At 39.1% G+C, this 16,514-nt stretch overlaps 2 protein-coding genes across 3 annotated transcripts in view; one reads left to right on the forward strand and one right to left on the reverse strand.

Annotated features, from left to right (window-relative positions):
• Positions 1-16,514, reverse strand: part of entpd6 (ectonucleoside triphosphate diphosphohydrolase 6) — a 76,086-nt gene that overhangs the window by 46,770 nt on the left and 12,802 nt on the right. The window lies entirely within an intron of this gene.
• On the forward strand, positions 3,046-11,131 carry vsx1 (visual system homeobox 1 homolog, chx10-like). Of its 2 annotated transcripts, none has more exons than XM_061974190.1 (5): positions 3,046-3,507; positions 3,669-3,744; positions 4,021-4,144; positions 10,258-10,453; positions 10,559-11,131. In XM_061974190.1, exons 1-5 carry the CDS (start codon positions 3,090-3,092, stop codon positions 10,822-10,824), a joined length of 1,080 nt encoding a protein of 359 aa, XP_061830174.1. In that variant the 5' UTR covers positions 3,046-3,089; the 3' UTR covers positions 10,825-11,131. The 2 variants fall into 2 exon arrangements, with proteins under 2 accessions (XP_061830174.1, XP_061830259.1); XM_061974275.1 differs by having other exon boundaries at positions 10,258-10,438.

Below are 16,514 nucleotides of genomic sequence, written 5' to 3' on the forward strand. Positions count from 1 at the left end.
AGTTGTTCTTAAACAGTTCCTGAACTTTCTCAGTCTTTTTTGCCACTTGTGCCAGCTTTTTTTAAACATGTTGCACGCAACAACTTCCAAGCTCAGTGGCCTTGTGGTTAGTGTCCACCCTGAGATTGGGAGGTTCTGAGTTCAACCCCGGCCGAGTCATACCAAAGACTACAATAAATGGGACCCAATGCCTCCCTGCTTGGCACTTAGCATCAAGGGTTGGAATTGGGGGTGTAAATCACCAAATGATTCCGGAGCGCAGCGCACTCTGCTGCTCACTGCTCCCCTCACTTCCCAGAGGGTGGAACAAGGGGATGGGTCAAATGCAGAGGACACATTTCACCACACCTAGTGTGTGTGTGACAATTGTTGGGACTTTAACTTTAAATGAGCTAATAGTTGCATAAAATAACTAAGTTTACCAGTTCTAACGTTAAATATTTTGTCTTTGCAGTCTATTCAATTGAATATAGGTTGAATGGGTTTTGTACAAATAAAAAATAAAACCCCGTTTAGTGCTATAAAATGTATGTAAAATTAACTAAAATGTCTTGCAGTCACCTTAAACCCCTATTTTAGTGATAATAATATGTATTTACAAATGAAAAATAAAATCCAGTTTTAGCATGAACAACATAAGCAAAAAAATGTTTGAATGCTAGTAAAATGTGTTTTAAAAAAACATTGAAGCCCTATTTAAATACTAATAAAATGTATCTCCAAACAAAACTTAATTTTAGTGCTACTAAAATTTAACTGTGAATAAAAAACAAAACCCTGTTTTTGTGCTAATAAAATGTATTAACAAATACAATAATAAAACCCTGGCTTAGTACTAGTAAAAAGTATCTACAAATGTAAAATAAAACCCTGTTTTGGCACGAATAAAATGTATTAAGAAATACAAAAATAAAACCCTGTTTTAGTGCTAGTAAAAAGTATCTACAAATGTAAAATAAAGCCTTGTTTTAGCACAAATAAAATGTATTAAAAAATACAAAAATAAAACCCTGTTTTAGTGCGAGTGAAATATGTATAAAAACTAATAAAATGTATAAATAAAATATCCAGCAGTCATTTTAAAACCCTGTTTCAGTGTGAATAAAATTGTTCTACAAATGAAAAATAAAATCCAATTTTATTGCTACTTAAATGTATGTTCAAATACAAAATAGAAGTTTGTGTCAGTGCTAATAAAAAGTATCGAAAAATTAAATATCACTTTGAACTCTATTTAGTTGTAATTAAATGTATGTATAAATAAATCCCTGTTTTAATGCTGGTAAAATTAGAAAAAATAAACCCTATTTAAGTGCTAATAAAATGTTTCTATGAGCAAAATATAAAACCTTATTTTAATGCTAGTAAAATGTATCTACAAACAAAAAATACAACCCTGTTTTAGTGTTAGTAAAATATATCACAAATAAACTAAAATGTCACCTTAAACCATATTTTAGTGTGTTTTGTGTTTACAAACGAAAAATAAAATGCAATTTAGTGCTAATAAAATGTTTTTATACATTTTAAATAAAACCCTGTTTTAGCACAAATAAAATGTATCTACAAACAAAAAATAAAAAAATATTTTACTGCTAATAAATTGCATCTACGATACCAATTGTCATTTTGACTATTTTTAAATAATTGCTATTGTAATTAGTACTATTTTTTGTGTTCTTTAATACCATTTGCTTATAATGAGATAAGTTATTTTTAATATACATGGTGCTAATGAAATGAATGTACACGGCACAGGTGGCCCGGGGACCGGATGTGGCCCGCCACATCATTTAACGTGGGCCGCGAAAAACTGGAAATAATATGTGTCAAAAAAGTACAGTATCTTTTCGTAATACATTTGCTTTTTCCCTTTTGACTGAAAAACATTAATGTACTGCATGAAAATGCATGCCTTTCAAACCCAAATATGATATAACATTGCAACATATGTCAACATACTTCCCAAACAATTGTTTTGTCAAAATAAAAATTGTTAAAAATCTGCTTGACTTAAGAGTTCAAAGCAATTTATCCATCAAATTGTACACTAAAAATGACAATTGATTTTACGGTAAAATGTAGGGTTTTTACAGCATATTACTGTAAATTGAACAAAACACAGGTTCACTGAGCTGCCAGATTTTTTCCCATGAATAAACAATAGTATTGTTTTCCTTTTTCCTTTTTATGATGCAAAAAAAACAACTTTATAATTTACAGTAAAATCTGGTGACTTTTTTTACTGTAAAAGCTAAATTTTTTGTTACAGTGTATGTAAAAAATATATAATAATCGAAAGCATATGGGTAAATTGATTTAAAAAAAAAAATCCAAACAATTATTTTGTCAAAATAAAAATACTTAAAAATCTGTTTGACTTAAAATTTCAAAGCAATATATCCATCAAAATGTACACTAAAAATTACAATCGAATTTACAGTAAAATTTACAGTGTTTTTACAGCAAAATACTGTAAATTGAACGAAGCACAGGCTGACTTAGCTGCCAGTTTTTTTCCCCCATTCCTTTTACTGTACTATGTTGCAAAAAAACAACAGTAAAATCTGGTGCCATTTTTACTGTAAAAGCTACATTTTTTCTTAGTGAACGTAAAAAAGATATAATAATCGAAATATATTATTCGCTGTTACAAGCGGACATAAAAATATTAAATGGATTTACAGTATATTTTTGGTATATTATTATTATTATTATCATGCGCGCACTGCATGGTGTTATGCTAACAACGGCTTGATGAAATAATATTATTGGTGTTCACAAATCTGACGTGTATTCTTTGTGATATTATTATCACGATTGTTGTGCTCGGTGGAAGAGAAAGAGCACAAATTAAAAAGTCTTCTTCAGAGAAAATCCTGATCGGATTGAAAACATTCAAATTGGTGCAATTAATCCTCACAGATTGACACGACACATCAGGCCCCGCCCCTTCAGTGAAAGCTCGCCTCTCATTGGTCGTGGTCCTGATCCCCCGGGGACACGAGGCCCATAAAGGTGGCCCGTTGACCCGGCGGGTCCCGGTCCTCGTCTTCTGCATCCCTCTCATCATCATTATCATCATCATCATGGCGGTTCGCGAGGACGTCAGCGAGGAGACTTCTAAAGTCAAGTTGTTGTCTTCCGCCTTCGGGAGTGACAAGTCCAGACTCCACGGTTCCGGGTACCGGTCCAAAGGGTTCGCCATCACGGACTTGCTGGGTCTGGAGTCGGACTTGCAGGCGGTGCGCCAGCAGCCCGGCGGGCCGCCTGGCTCCGGCTCGGCGGCGGCGGTCGAGCCTCAGGGCGCCGGCGGAGGAGTCCTCGGGGGCGGCTTCTCGTTCCCGGGCAGCTCGCTTCCGCTGGGTCTGGGCTTCCTGTGCAGTCTGGCGGCCCAGCAGCCCCCCGGGGCGCCGTGCTTCCTGCCCGGACACCTGCCCCTCCTCCAGGCCCGGCCCGACAGCCACTACCTGCACAGTCTGGAGGCCCAGAGGGACGCCTTCTCCGGTACGACCCCAACCCGGCCTAACCTGGTCCTGACCCGCTTCGATGCGCTTTCTAGTTTTCTCAATGTATTTTTATTTTTATGTCAATATTGTTTTGTTTTCTTCTTTTTCCTGGACACGTCGTGACGTCATCACTGACAAATCTTTTGATTTGTGCCGCAGATGAGGAGGTTCTGTCCGACCACAACGAGTCCAAAACTTGTGGAAGTTCTCAGAAGAGGAAGAAGCGCCGACACAGGTGAGGAGCACCTGAGGGAATCTTTGGGCACCAATCCATTCCATCCGATTCCTGAAGTGAAGATTTAACTCAGTATCGATTTAAACCAATTCTCGACCAAAAAAAAAAAAAAAAAACATCCATTAATTTTCTACCGCTTGTCTCTCTTGGGGTCACGGGGTTGGAGCTTGAGTTGTATTAAAAATTTAAAAAAAAATGTTTAAAACCGATTTAAAAAAAAAAATCGATTTCTAAAAGCCAGCCTCTCGAGGTGTCCCTAATGTTGTGACCCTGCAGGACCGTGTTTACGTCCCACCAGCTGGAGGAGCTGGAGAAGGCCTTCCACGAGGCGCACTACCCGGACGTATACGCGCGCGAGATGCTGGCCGTCAAGACCGAGCTGCCCGAGGACCGCATACAGGTGTGATGTCATCGCCTCCCCGCTTGTTGCTAGGCAGAATTCGAGGGGCTGGCTCTCGCCTGCCCCGTGAGTGTCTTTGTTAAAGCAGGGGTGTCCAAAGTCCGGCCCAGGGAGGCCATTTGCGGCACCAGGATCATTTATAAATGGCCCGTTATTTTAAAAAATTTATAAAAATAAAAAAAAGTTACAATTGGGATAAAAGCGCAAACTTGTGAAATATAACCACAAAATAATTAATAACACAAAACTGTCACGCAGGCAGATTTTTTTTCCTCATTCTCTCTCATTGTTCAACAAATAACACAAAATTGAGTCTGTTTTTTAACTGCATTGTTCCAAAAATAATACTGAATCAAAACCAATGTTGTTATGAATTATTTACCCATTTTAGGCTCCAATTACTTCACATTAAATATTCCATTTTGAAAAATGTTTGGGGGAAATATTGCATATTTTGTGTTTGCCATAAAAAAAACCTGTTTTCTTTGAAAAAAAAAAAAAAGGGTACAATAAATAAATTTTTTTTTAAAACTTTATGGCAAAGGATATATCTGAAGTTGATCTATAAATATATACGTGTTAAACGTTAAAAAAAATATCAATATACAATATGACCTATTTTTAGCAGTTAAATGACTGGGACCCTTTTGGGTCCTTGAGACCTTTATGATGTTTTTAACTGTCATGTTATAAAATAAAATATATGACATATTTTTAACACTTTTTTATTATGAGAGTGGGCATTTTAGGTCCCGAGACCTCTAGTCTGTTTTTTTAACTGCATTGTTCAAAAAATAATACTGAATCAAAACCAATGTTATGAATTATTTACCCATTTTAGACCCCAATTACGTCACATTAAATATTCCATTTTGAAAAATGCATCAAAAAAACCTGTGTTTTCTTTGGGGGGGAAAAAGGGTACAATAAATAAAAAAATAAATAAAAACTTTATGGCAAAGGATATATCTGAAGTTGATCTATAAATATATACATGTTAAAAGTTTAAAAAAAAATCAATATACAATATGACCTATTTTTAACAGAAGCAGTTTAATGACTGGGACCCTTTTGGGTCCTTGAGACCTTTATGATGTTTTAACTGTCATGTTATAAAATAAAATATATGACATATTTTTAACACTTTTTTATTATGAGTGTGGGCATTTTAGGTCCCGAGACCTTTAGTCTGTTTTTTTAACTGCATTGTTCAAAAAAATAATACTGAATCAAAACCAATGTTATGAATTATTTACCCATTTTAGACCCCAATTACTTCACATTAAATATTCCATTTTGAAAAATGTTTGGGGGAAATATTGCATATTTTGTGTTTGCCATCAAAAAAACCTGTGTTTTCTTTGGGAAAGAAAGGGGTACAATAAATAAAAAAAATTAAAAAAACTTTATGGCAAAGGATATATCTGAAGTTGATCTATAAATATATACATGTTAAAAGTTTTAAAAAAAATATCAATATACAATATGACCTATTTTTAACAGTCCAATGACTGGGACCTTTTGGGTCCTTGAGACCTTTATGATGTTTTTAACTGTCATGTTATAAAATAAAATATACGACATATTTTTAACACTTTTATTATGAGAGTGGGAACAAAATAATTAATAACACAAAACTGCCATGCAGGCTGTTTTTTCCCACCTCATTATCTCTCATTGTTAAAACAAATAATACAAAACTTAGTCTGTTTTTTAACTGCAATGTTCAAAAAATATAACTGAATCAAAACCAATGTTATGAATTATTTACCCATTTTAGGCCCCAATTACTTCACAATAACTATTCCATTTTGAAAAATGTTTGGGGGAAATATTGCATATTTTGTGTTTGCCATCAAAAAAAGGGTACAATAAATAAAAACTTTATGGCAAAGGATATATCTGAAGTTGATCTATAAATATATATGTCTTAAATTTAAAAAAATATATATATCAATAAACAATATGACCTATTTTTAACAGTTTAATGACTGGGACCCCTTTGGGTCCTTGAGACCTTTATGATGTTTTAACTGTCATGTTATAAAAATAAAATATATAACATATTTTTAACACTTTTATTATGAGAGTGGGAACTTTAGGTCCCAAGACCTTTAGTCTGTTTTTTTAACTGCAATGTTCAAAAAATAATTAATCAAATGCAATGTTGTTATAAAATGATTTGCTTACTTTAGGCTCCAGTTACTTCACACTAAATATTACATTTTGTAAAATGTTTGGGGAAAATATTGCATATTTTATGTTCGCAAGCATAAAAAAACCCTTAGGTTTTCTTTGAAAAAGGGTACAATAAATACAAAACCTAATGGCAACGGATATATCTGAGGTTGACCTAAACATTTTTTTACATGTTTAAAAAAAAAAAAAAATCAATATACAGTATAACCTATTTTTAACAGTTTAACTGGGCCCTTTTTGGTCCTCGAGACCTTTAGTCTGATTTTTATTTTAAACTATCATTCAAAAAAGCAATGTTGTTAAAAAGCAACATTGTAATGAATTAGTGACCTATTTAACACTAATTACCCCACATAAAATATTCCATTTGGAAAAAATGTTGGGGTAAAATTTTGCACATTTTTGTTTCTGAATAATAAAATGTTTTTTTCCTTGTTAAAAAAGGGCATGAAACTTAAAAAAAAACTAAAACTAAAAAACAATGGATATATCTGAGGTTGATCTATATAGATATTTAGGTGTTGAAAGTAAAAACACATTAATATCCAGTATGACTTATTTTTAACACTTTAATGACTGGGACCCTTTTGGGTCTTTGAGACCTGTATGATTTTTTTCAACTCTCATTGTTGAAAGATAATGAATCAAAAGCAATGTTGTTATAAAATTATTTGCTTGTTTTAGGCTCCAATTACTTCACAATAAATATTACATTTTAAAAAATGTTTGGGAAAATTATTGCATATTTTGTTTGCCATAAAAAACTTTTTTTGTTTTTTTTGTTATGGCAACGGATATATCTGAACTTGATCTATAAATCATTTAAGTGTTGAAAACAAAATACAGTATGACCTATTTTTAACAGTTTAATGAGTGGGACCCTTTTGGGTCCCCGAGACCTTGAGTCTGAACTTTCGTTCAAAAAACGCAATGTTATGAATTATTGACCTATTTAAGACTTCAATTAACTCAGATAAAATATTATATTTTGAAAAATGTTTTGGGTAAAACTTTGCACATTTTTGTTTTTGACTTAAAAACATGGTTGTTCTTTGGAAAAAAAAAAAAAAAAGGGCATAAAACATAAAAAATGGCAACAGATACATCCAAAGTTGATCTATATTTAGGTGTTGAAAGTAAAAACACTCTAATATCCAGTATGACTTATTTTTAACACTTTAATAACTGGGACCCTTATAGGTCCTGGAGACATTTATGATTATTTTAATTGTCACTGTTAAAAAAAAAAATTTAAAAAAAAGAATCAAATGCAATGTTATAAAATTACTAACTTATTCAACGCTCCAGTTACTTCACATTAAATATTCCACTTTGAAAAATGTTTAGGGTGAAAGATTGAATATTTTTTTAATATTTTTGCCACAAAAGAAATGGCATAATAATACATTAAAAAAATGAAAACTTTATGGCAATGGATAGATCTGAAGTTGATCTACAGATAACAAATATTAATATATGACTTATTTAACACTTTTATGAATGGGGGCCTTTTTGGTCCCTGAGACCTTTTGTGTTTTTTTTTAAACTGTCACTGTTAAAAATGATAATGAATGAAAAGCTAAGTTGTTATGAATTATTTACCTATTTAACGTTTCAATTACTTCACATCAATTATTCAACTTCATATCAACAGATATATCCAAAGTTTATCTATCGTTATTTATGTGTTGAAAGTAAAAACACATTAATATCCAGAATGACTTATTTTCAACACTTTATTGATGATTTTCTTTTAACTGTCATTGTAAAAAAAATAATAATAAAGAATCAAATGGAATGGTATAAAATTACTAACTTATTTAACGCTCCAATTACTTCACATTAAATATTCCACTTTGAAAAATGTTTAGGGTAAAAGATTGCATATTTTTTCATATTTTTGCCACCAAAAAAAAAAGGGTTTTCTTTGAGAAAAATGGCACAATACATGTTTTAAAACTTTATGGCAACAGATAGATCTGAAGTTGATCTACAGATATTTAAGTGTTAACAAATATTAATATTTGACTAATTTAACACTTATACGAATGGGGGTCTTTTTGGTCCCCGAGATCTTTTGTGTGATTTTTTTTATTTTTTTTTAAACTGTCACTGTTCAAAAATTATAATGAATGAAAAGCTAAGTTGTTATGAATTATTTACCTATTTAAGGTTCCAATTACTTCACTTCAATTATTCAACTTCATATCAACAGATATATCCAAAGTTGATCTATAGATATTTATGTGTTGAAATTAAAAACATATTGATATTCAGTATAACTTATTTTCAACACTTTAATGACTGGGACCCTTTTAGGTCCTGGGGACTTTTATGATTTTTTTAAACTGTCATTGTAAAAAAAAAAAAAAAAAAAAATTGCAAAGTTATAAAAGTACTTACTTATTTAACGCTCCAACTACTTTGCATTAAATATTCCATTTTGAAAAATGTTTACGGTAAAAGATTGCATATTTTTTTAAATATTTTTGCCACCAAAAAAAACTGGGGTTTCTTTGAAAAAAGGGCATAATAATACATAAAAACAAACAAACTTTATGGCAACAGATAGATCTGAAGTTGATCTACAGATAACAAATATTAATATATGACTTATTTAACACTTTTATGAATTCGGGCCTTTTTGGTACCTGAGACCTTTTGTGTGATTTTTTTTTTAAACTGTCACTGTTCAAAAGTTATAATGAATGAAAAGCTAAGTTGTTATGAATTATTTACCTATTTAAGGTTCCAATTACTTCACATCAATTATTCAATTTTGAAAAATGTTTTAGGGTACTTTGCATATTTTGTGTTTTTGACTTAACTCTAAAGGCCTTATTGGCCACATGCGTGGACAGCACCTTTTAGCTCTTATTTCCAAAATTGTGTACAGTACTTAATTGGGGTCTTATGGCCACTTATGTGGACACTTATACTGCCATCTGGTGGTGTCAGAAGAGTATAATATTCAATAGAATTTGGGGGGAAAAAAGTGTAAAAATAAGAATTAGCATGTCACTAAACATGAAGTATACCTTTGTTACTAAGTACATCATATCAAAAGATGATTCTTAGTTTTTATTCTAATTAGGGTCCAATAAGCCCAAATAGCAAAGAGAAATAAAAAAAGCATGTAAACAAACAGCTTGGGCCTTAAGAGTTTTTGACTTAAGAAGTATGCACTATAAAAAAAAATTCTGTAAAAAAACGGTCATCTACTGGCAGCTACGGCTGCCAAACGAAAACCATAAAACTAAAGTAAAACATTGTAAACCAAATAATGATCAAAAACATTATAATTACAGAAATTTTCATGAAACGTTTTATGGAAAAAATATCGTACTATTACATGAATTTGAAAGTAATTTAAGAAAACAGAAAATGCTATGTATAATTAATTTGGTATTTTTCTGTAAAAAAAAAAAGAAATATACATAGTTTGTCATTACTGGCATATTACTTAAAATAACAGGCGGATTGTTTATTTACAGCTAATGTCTTCAATTCTACAGTTTTATGAACTATTAAAAAAAAAAAAATACAGTAGAAATTTAAGAGTAAATTAACCATAAAAATAGGATTTTTTTTTACAGTGTGGCCATAAAACATGAAACAAATAAATTGATAGATCTGAATTTGATATTTAAGTGGATAAAGTAAAAACATATATATATATATATATATATATATATATATGACTTATTTTTACACTTTAATGACTGCAACTATTTTGGGTCCCTGGGACCTTTAACAGTCACCAAAATTGAGGACATTCCTAAAGGTTTTTGAACTTTTTTTTTTTTTTTTAATGGGCCTCGCCTGCTTTAATTTTTAGTGTACTACGTTTGGACGCCCCTGTTATGAAGTGTGAAGATTGTAACACTTGTGTGTGTGTGTGCGTGTGTGGGTAGGTGTGGTTCCAGAACCGGCGCGCAAAGTGGCGTAAGCGCGAGAAGTGCTGGGGTCGCAGCAGCGTCATGGCCGAGTACGGCCTGTACGGCGCCATGGTGCGCCACTCCATCCCGCTCCCAGAGTCCATCCTCAACTCGGCCAAGAACGGAATGATGGGATCGTGCGCGCCCTGGCTGCTCGGTGAGCCGCATGCACGTCAGTGCCACGCACGCACGCACGCACCTGGACATCTATAGCGCAGCATCACGGCGTATCATAGCAACCATGAAAACCAACGAGCGTGTTTGTTTGTGCTCTCAGGAATGCACAAGAAGTCGCTGGAAATGTCCAAAAAATGCCCCGCGTCCAGCCCCGCCGATTCGGACTCGAAGCGCTCCGACTCGTTCTGCGAGGCGCCCGAGGCCCGGGAGGCGGAGCATGTTCGCGTCGGAGGAGAGGAGTTCCCCGAGGAGGAGGAGACGGAGGAGGAGGTGGCCATGGACTTGTCCAGCTCCTCCAAACAGTCGCACGAGGAGGCCTCGTCGCCGCGGCGACACGGCGGGAGCAGAGCGGACGAGCGGTCCTGAGGGGGGTCGCGGCATCCTCTGTTGCCATGGCAACCCCCGCACCGCGCGGCAACATTTGCACAGGAGCGCTGGCCTTTAGCCTCTAGCAGCTAAATGCTAATCGAGAGAGAGAGAATGTTTACGTTAGCGTCTTTAGCAACTGGACCCCTGTCAATAATTATTTGTAAATGTTTATTTATTGATTGTACTGAAAAAAGGTGTTTTATATTGTCAATTTGTTTACTTTTGTCTTGTCTGTAATATTTAAAAAGTTTTTTTATTATTGTAACAGCAAGAGCAGCTGCGCAATAAAGACAAGAGTATTTTTTGGAAAGTGTGAATTATTCAAATGGATATTTCATTAAAAGTAATGTATTAGTACTTATGTATGGATATCCATCAAAAAAAGCTATTTTTTAACGTATGGATTATTTTAGTTTTTTATGGTCATCTGTCGCCCTCTAGGGGCCAAAAGCAGGAACACGCACTCCATGGTGGTGTTTTGTTTGGGTTTGACGTCACACAGAAAGTGGGCGGAGCTCGACTTTTTCACCAGGTCCTTTGTCAGCAAATGCAAGACAATAATAGGCGTGCGTGTGTTTGGTCTCGCTGACGTCATATTATTGTTTTCCCTAATCCAATAACAATCCAATCACACGGGATTTTGTCAACACAGTCTATGTTTTTAATCATGCTACCATGGGAACAGATATGGAAGCCCGTTTCCACCACTAAAGAAAAGTAACACCCCAATGGTAATTTCAGATAAAAAGTCAGAATTATGGGATACAATGTCGAAATTATGGGATTAGAAAGACAAGAATTTGAGATCAAAAGTCAACTCTGAGACAAAAAGTCAAATTATGCCATACTTGCCAACCTTGAGACCTCCGATTTCGGGAGGTGGGGTGTGGGGGTGGGGGGCGTGGTCGGGGTGGGGGCGTGGTTGGGGGCCTGGCTAAGAGGGGAGGAGTATATTTACAGCTAGAATTCACCAAGTCAAGTATTTCATATATATATATATATATATATATATATATATATATATACATACAGTATATATATATATATATATATATATATATATATATATATATATATATATATATATATATATATATATAATAAATATATATATATATAGCTAGAATTCACTGAAAGTCAAGTATTTTCTTTATATATATATATACATATATATATATATATATATATATATATATATATATATATATATATATATATATATATATATATATATATATATATATAATTAAGAAATACTTATATATATCAATCTATCTATCAAGAGGGACAGAGACAGCACACAGTGCATGTGGATCACATGTTACCATGGCGAGAAAACATGGAGAGACTGCCAGTTATCTAGTCTCCACCAGTTGCAGAAAATGTGCCATCAGTACAACTGGACAGTGCTGTTTCAGTTCCATCACCAGGACCATCAGTGAGTCAGACACAAACTAGTCTCATCATTGAACCAGATTCAAGGGCTGCTGAGTTGCCATCACCAGAACCCAGATCACCCACAACAAAAACCCCACCAGTGATCCGCAGATACCCAGAAAGGTTTCGAGTACCACCAAAAAAACTGAATCTCTGAAGACAGTATAAAAATCTGTGTTAAAGGTGTACAAATACTGTTTGTATAATAAGCATGTTATTGTTTACAAATGAGGGTTAAGAGTTCACTCCTCTCTGAGCTGCTACCTTAACGTGGTAGAGGAGTTTGCGTGTCCCAATGATCCTAGGAGCTATGTTGTCCGGGGGCTTCCATGCCCCCTGGTAGGGTCTCCCAAGACAAACAGGTCCTAGGTGAGGGATCAGACAAAGAGCAGCTCGAAGACTTCTATGGAAATGCAAGAACCGAGACTCAGATTTCCCTCGCCCGGACGCGGGTCACCGGGGCCCCCCTCCGGAGCCAGGCCCGGAGTTGGGGCACGATGGCGAGCGCCTGGTGGCCGGGCCTGTCCCCATGGGGCCCGGCCGGGCACAGCCCGAAGAGGCAACGTGGGTCCCCCCTCCAATGGGCTCACCACCCATAGCAGGGGCCATAGAGGTCGGGTGCAATGTGAGCTGGGCGGTAGCCGAAGGCAGGGCACTTGGCGGTCCGATCCTCGGCTACAGAAGCTAGCTCTTGGGACGTGGAACGTCACCTCGCTGGGGGGGAAGGAGCCTGAGCTAGTGCGCGAGGTAGAGAAGTTCCGGTTGGATATAGTCGGACTCACCTCGACGCACAGCAAGGGCTCTGGAACCAGTTCTCTCGAGAGGGGCTGGACTCTCTTCCACTCTGGCGTTGCCAGCAGTGAGAGGCGACGGGCTGGGGTGGCAATTCTTGTTGCCCCCCGGCTCAGAGCCTGCATGTTGGAGTTCAACCCGGTGGACGAGAGGGTAGCTTCCCTCCGCCTTCGGGTGGGGGGACGGGTCCTGACCGTTGTTTGCGCTTACGCGCCAAACAGCAGCTCAGAGTACCCACCCTTTTTGGATTCACTCGAGGGAGTACTTGAGAGTGCTCCCCCGGGTGATTCCCTCGTTCTACTGGGGGACTTCAACGCTCATATTGGCAACGACAGTGAAACCTGGAGAGGCGTGATTGGGAAGAATGGCCGCCCGGATCTGAACCCAAGTGGTGTTTTGTTATTGGACTTTTGTGCCCGTCACGGATTGTCCATAACGAACACCATGTTCAAGCATAAGGGTGTCCATATGTGCACTTGGCACCAGGACACCCTAGGCCGCAGTTCTATGATCGACTTTGTAGTTGTGTCATCGGATTTGCGGCCTCATGTTTTGGACACTCGGGTGAAGAGAGGGGCGGAGCTTTCTACCGATCACCACCTGGTGGTGAGTTGGCTGCGATGGTGGGGGAGGATGCCGGACAGACCTGGCAGGCCCAAACGCATTGTGAGGGTTTGCTGGGAACGTCTGGCAGAGTCTCCTGTCAGAGAGAGTTTCAATTCCCACCTCCGGAAGAACTTTGAACATGTCACGAGGGAGGTGCTGGACATTGAGTCCGAGTGGACCATGTTCCGCACCTCTATTGTCGAGGCGGCTGATTGGAGCTGTGGCCGCAGGGTAGTTGGTGCCTGTCGTGGCGGTAATCCTAGAACCCGTTGGTGGACACCGGCGGTGAGGGATGCCGTCAAGCTGAAGAAGGAGTCCTATCGGGTTCTTTTGGCTCATGGGACTCCTGAGGCAGCGGACAGGTACCGACAGGCCAAGCGGTGTGCGGCTTCAGCGGTCGCGGAGGCAAAAACTCGGACATGGGAGGAGTTCGGGGAAGCCATGGAAAACGACTTCCGGACGGCTTCGAAGCGATTCTGGACCACCATCCACCGCCTCAGGAAGGGGAAGCAGTGCACTACCAACACCGTGTATGGTGCGGATGGTGTTCTGCTGACCTCGACTGCGGAAGTTGTGGATCGGTGGAGGGAATACTTCGAAGACCTCCTCAATCCCACCAACACGTCTTCCTATGAGGAAGCAGTGCCTGAGGAATCTGTGGTGGGCTCTCCTATTTCTGGGGCTGAGGTTGCTGAGGTAGTTAAAAACCTCCTCGGTGGCAAGGCCCCGGGGGTGGATGAGATCCGCCCGGAGTTCCTTAAGGCTCTGGATGCTGTAGGGCTGTCTTGGTTGACAAGACTCTGCAGCATCGCGTGGACATCGGGGGCAGTACCTCTGGATTAGCAGACCGGGGTGGTGGTTCCTCTCTTTAAAAAGGGGAACCGGAGGGTGTGTTCTAACTATCGTGGGATCACACTCCTCAGCCTTCCCGGTAAGGTCTATTCAGGTGTACTGGAGAGGAGGCTACGCCGGATAGTCGAACCTCGGATTCAGGAGGAACAGTGTGGTTTTCGTCCTGGTCGTGGAACTGTGGACCAGCTCTATACTCTCGGCAGGGTCCTTGAGGGTGCATGGGAGTTTGCCCAACCAGTCTACATGTGCTTTGTGGACTTGGAGAAGGCATTCGACCGTGTCCCTCGGGAAGTCCTGTGGGGAGTGCTCAGAGAGTATGGGGTTTCGGACTGTCTGATTGTGGCGGTCCGCTCCCTGTATGATCAGTGTCAGAGCTTGGTTCGCATTGCCGGCAGTAAGTCGGACACGTTTCCGGTGAGGGTTGGACTCCGCCAAGGCTGCCCTTTGTCACCGATTCTGTTCATAACTTTTATGGACAGAATTTGTAGGCGCAGTCAAGGCGTTGAGGGGATCCGGTTTGGTGGCTGCAGGATTAGGTCTCTGCTTTTTGCAGATGATTTGGTCCTGATGGCTTCATCTGGCCAGGATCTTCAGCTCTCACTGGATCGGTTCGCAGCTGAGTGTGAAGCGACTGGGATGAGAATCAGCACCTCCAAGTCCGAGTCCATGGTTCTCGCCCGGAAAAGGGTGGAGTGCCATCTCCGGGTTGGGGAGGAGATCTTGCCCCAAGTGGAGGAGTTCAAGTACCTCGGAGTCTTGTTCACGAGTGAGGGAAGAGTGGATCGTGAGATCGACAGGCGGATCGGTGCGGCGTCTTCAGTAATGCGGACGCTGTATCGATCCGTTGTGGTGAAGAAGGAGCTGAGCCGGAAGGCAAAGCTCTCAATTTACCGGTCGATCTACGTTCCCATCCTCACCTATGGTCATGAGCTTTGGGTTATGACCGAAAGGACAAGATCACGGGTACAAGCGGCCGAAATGAGTTTCCTCCGCCGGGTGGCGGGGCTCTCCCTTAGAGATAGGGTGAGAAGCTCTGTCATCCGGGGGGAGCTCAAAGTAAAGCCGCTGCTCCTCCGCATCGAGAGAAGCCAGATGAGGTGGTTCGGGCATCTGGTCAGGATGCCACCCGAGCGCCTCCCTAAGGAGGTGTTTAGGGCATGTCCGACCGGTAGGAGGCCACGAGGAAGACCCAGGACACGTTGGGAAGACTATGTCTCCCGGCTGGCCTGGGAACGCCTCGGGATCCCCCGGGAGGAGCTGGACGAAGTGGCTGGGGAGAGGGAAGTCTGGGCTTCCCTGCTTAGGCTGCTGCCCCCGCGACCCGACCTCGGATAAGCGGAAGAAGATGGATGGATGGATGGTTAAGAGTTCAGTACTAAAAAAAAATAAAATAATGTGGCTTAAGTACAGTTTTTTAATTGAGCTGCTGCATTTTGTGGTTGGGTTGTTTATTTCTTTTAAGTATCTTCTACATTTCTAAAAGGGGAGGAATGTCATAGAGTTATCTATGTTTGTCTGTTGCCATCTCCTGGTGAATGTTGGCTATAGCGTACTGGGGTTACTTTTGGGTTGGCCAACGATTTACGTGGTGTTGCGCACCTGACGTCAAGTGTGTGAGTCTGTTCTGAAGTCTACAGTAAAGAGACGTACTTCATCACCTCGCCTGGTTATTGCCTCCAACTCAATATATTACAACATTGCTCCATGCGGACCTGGAGGGTCCACATGGAGCTGGAGGGGGCGTGGCCTCCAGGTCCGCCTGAATTTCGGGAGATTTTCGGGAGAAAATTTGTCCCGGGAGGTTTTCGGGAGAGGCGCTGAATTTCGGGAGTCTCCCGGAAAATCCGGGAGGGTTGGCAAGTATGAATTATGCGAACATCGAAATGATGAGATAAGACAATCGAAATTCCATCCATCCATCCATCCATCCATCCAATTTCTACCGCTTGTCCCTTTTTTGGGGTTGCGAGGGGTGCTGGAGCCTATCTCAGCTGCATTCG

Source organism: Nerophis lumbriciformis, linkage group LG02 (assembly GCF_033978685.3).
Source record: "Nerophis lumbriciformis linkage group LG02, RoL_Nlum_v2.1, whole genome shotgun sequence".
NCBI classification, from domain to species: Eukaryota; Metazoa; Chordata; class Actinopteri; order Syngnathiformes; family Syngnathidae; genus Nerophis; species Nerophis lumbriciformis.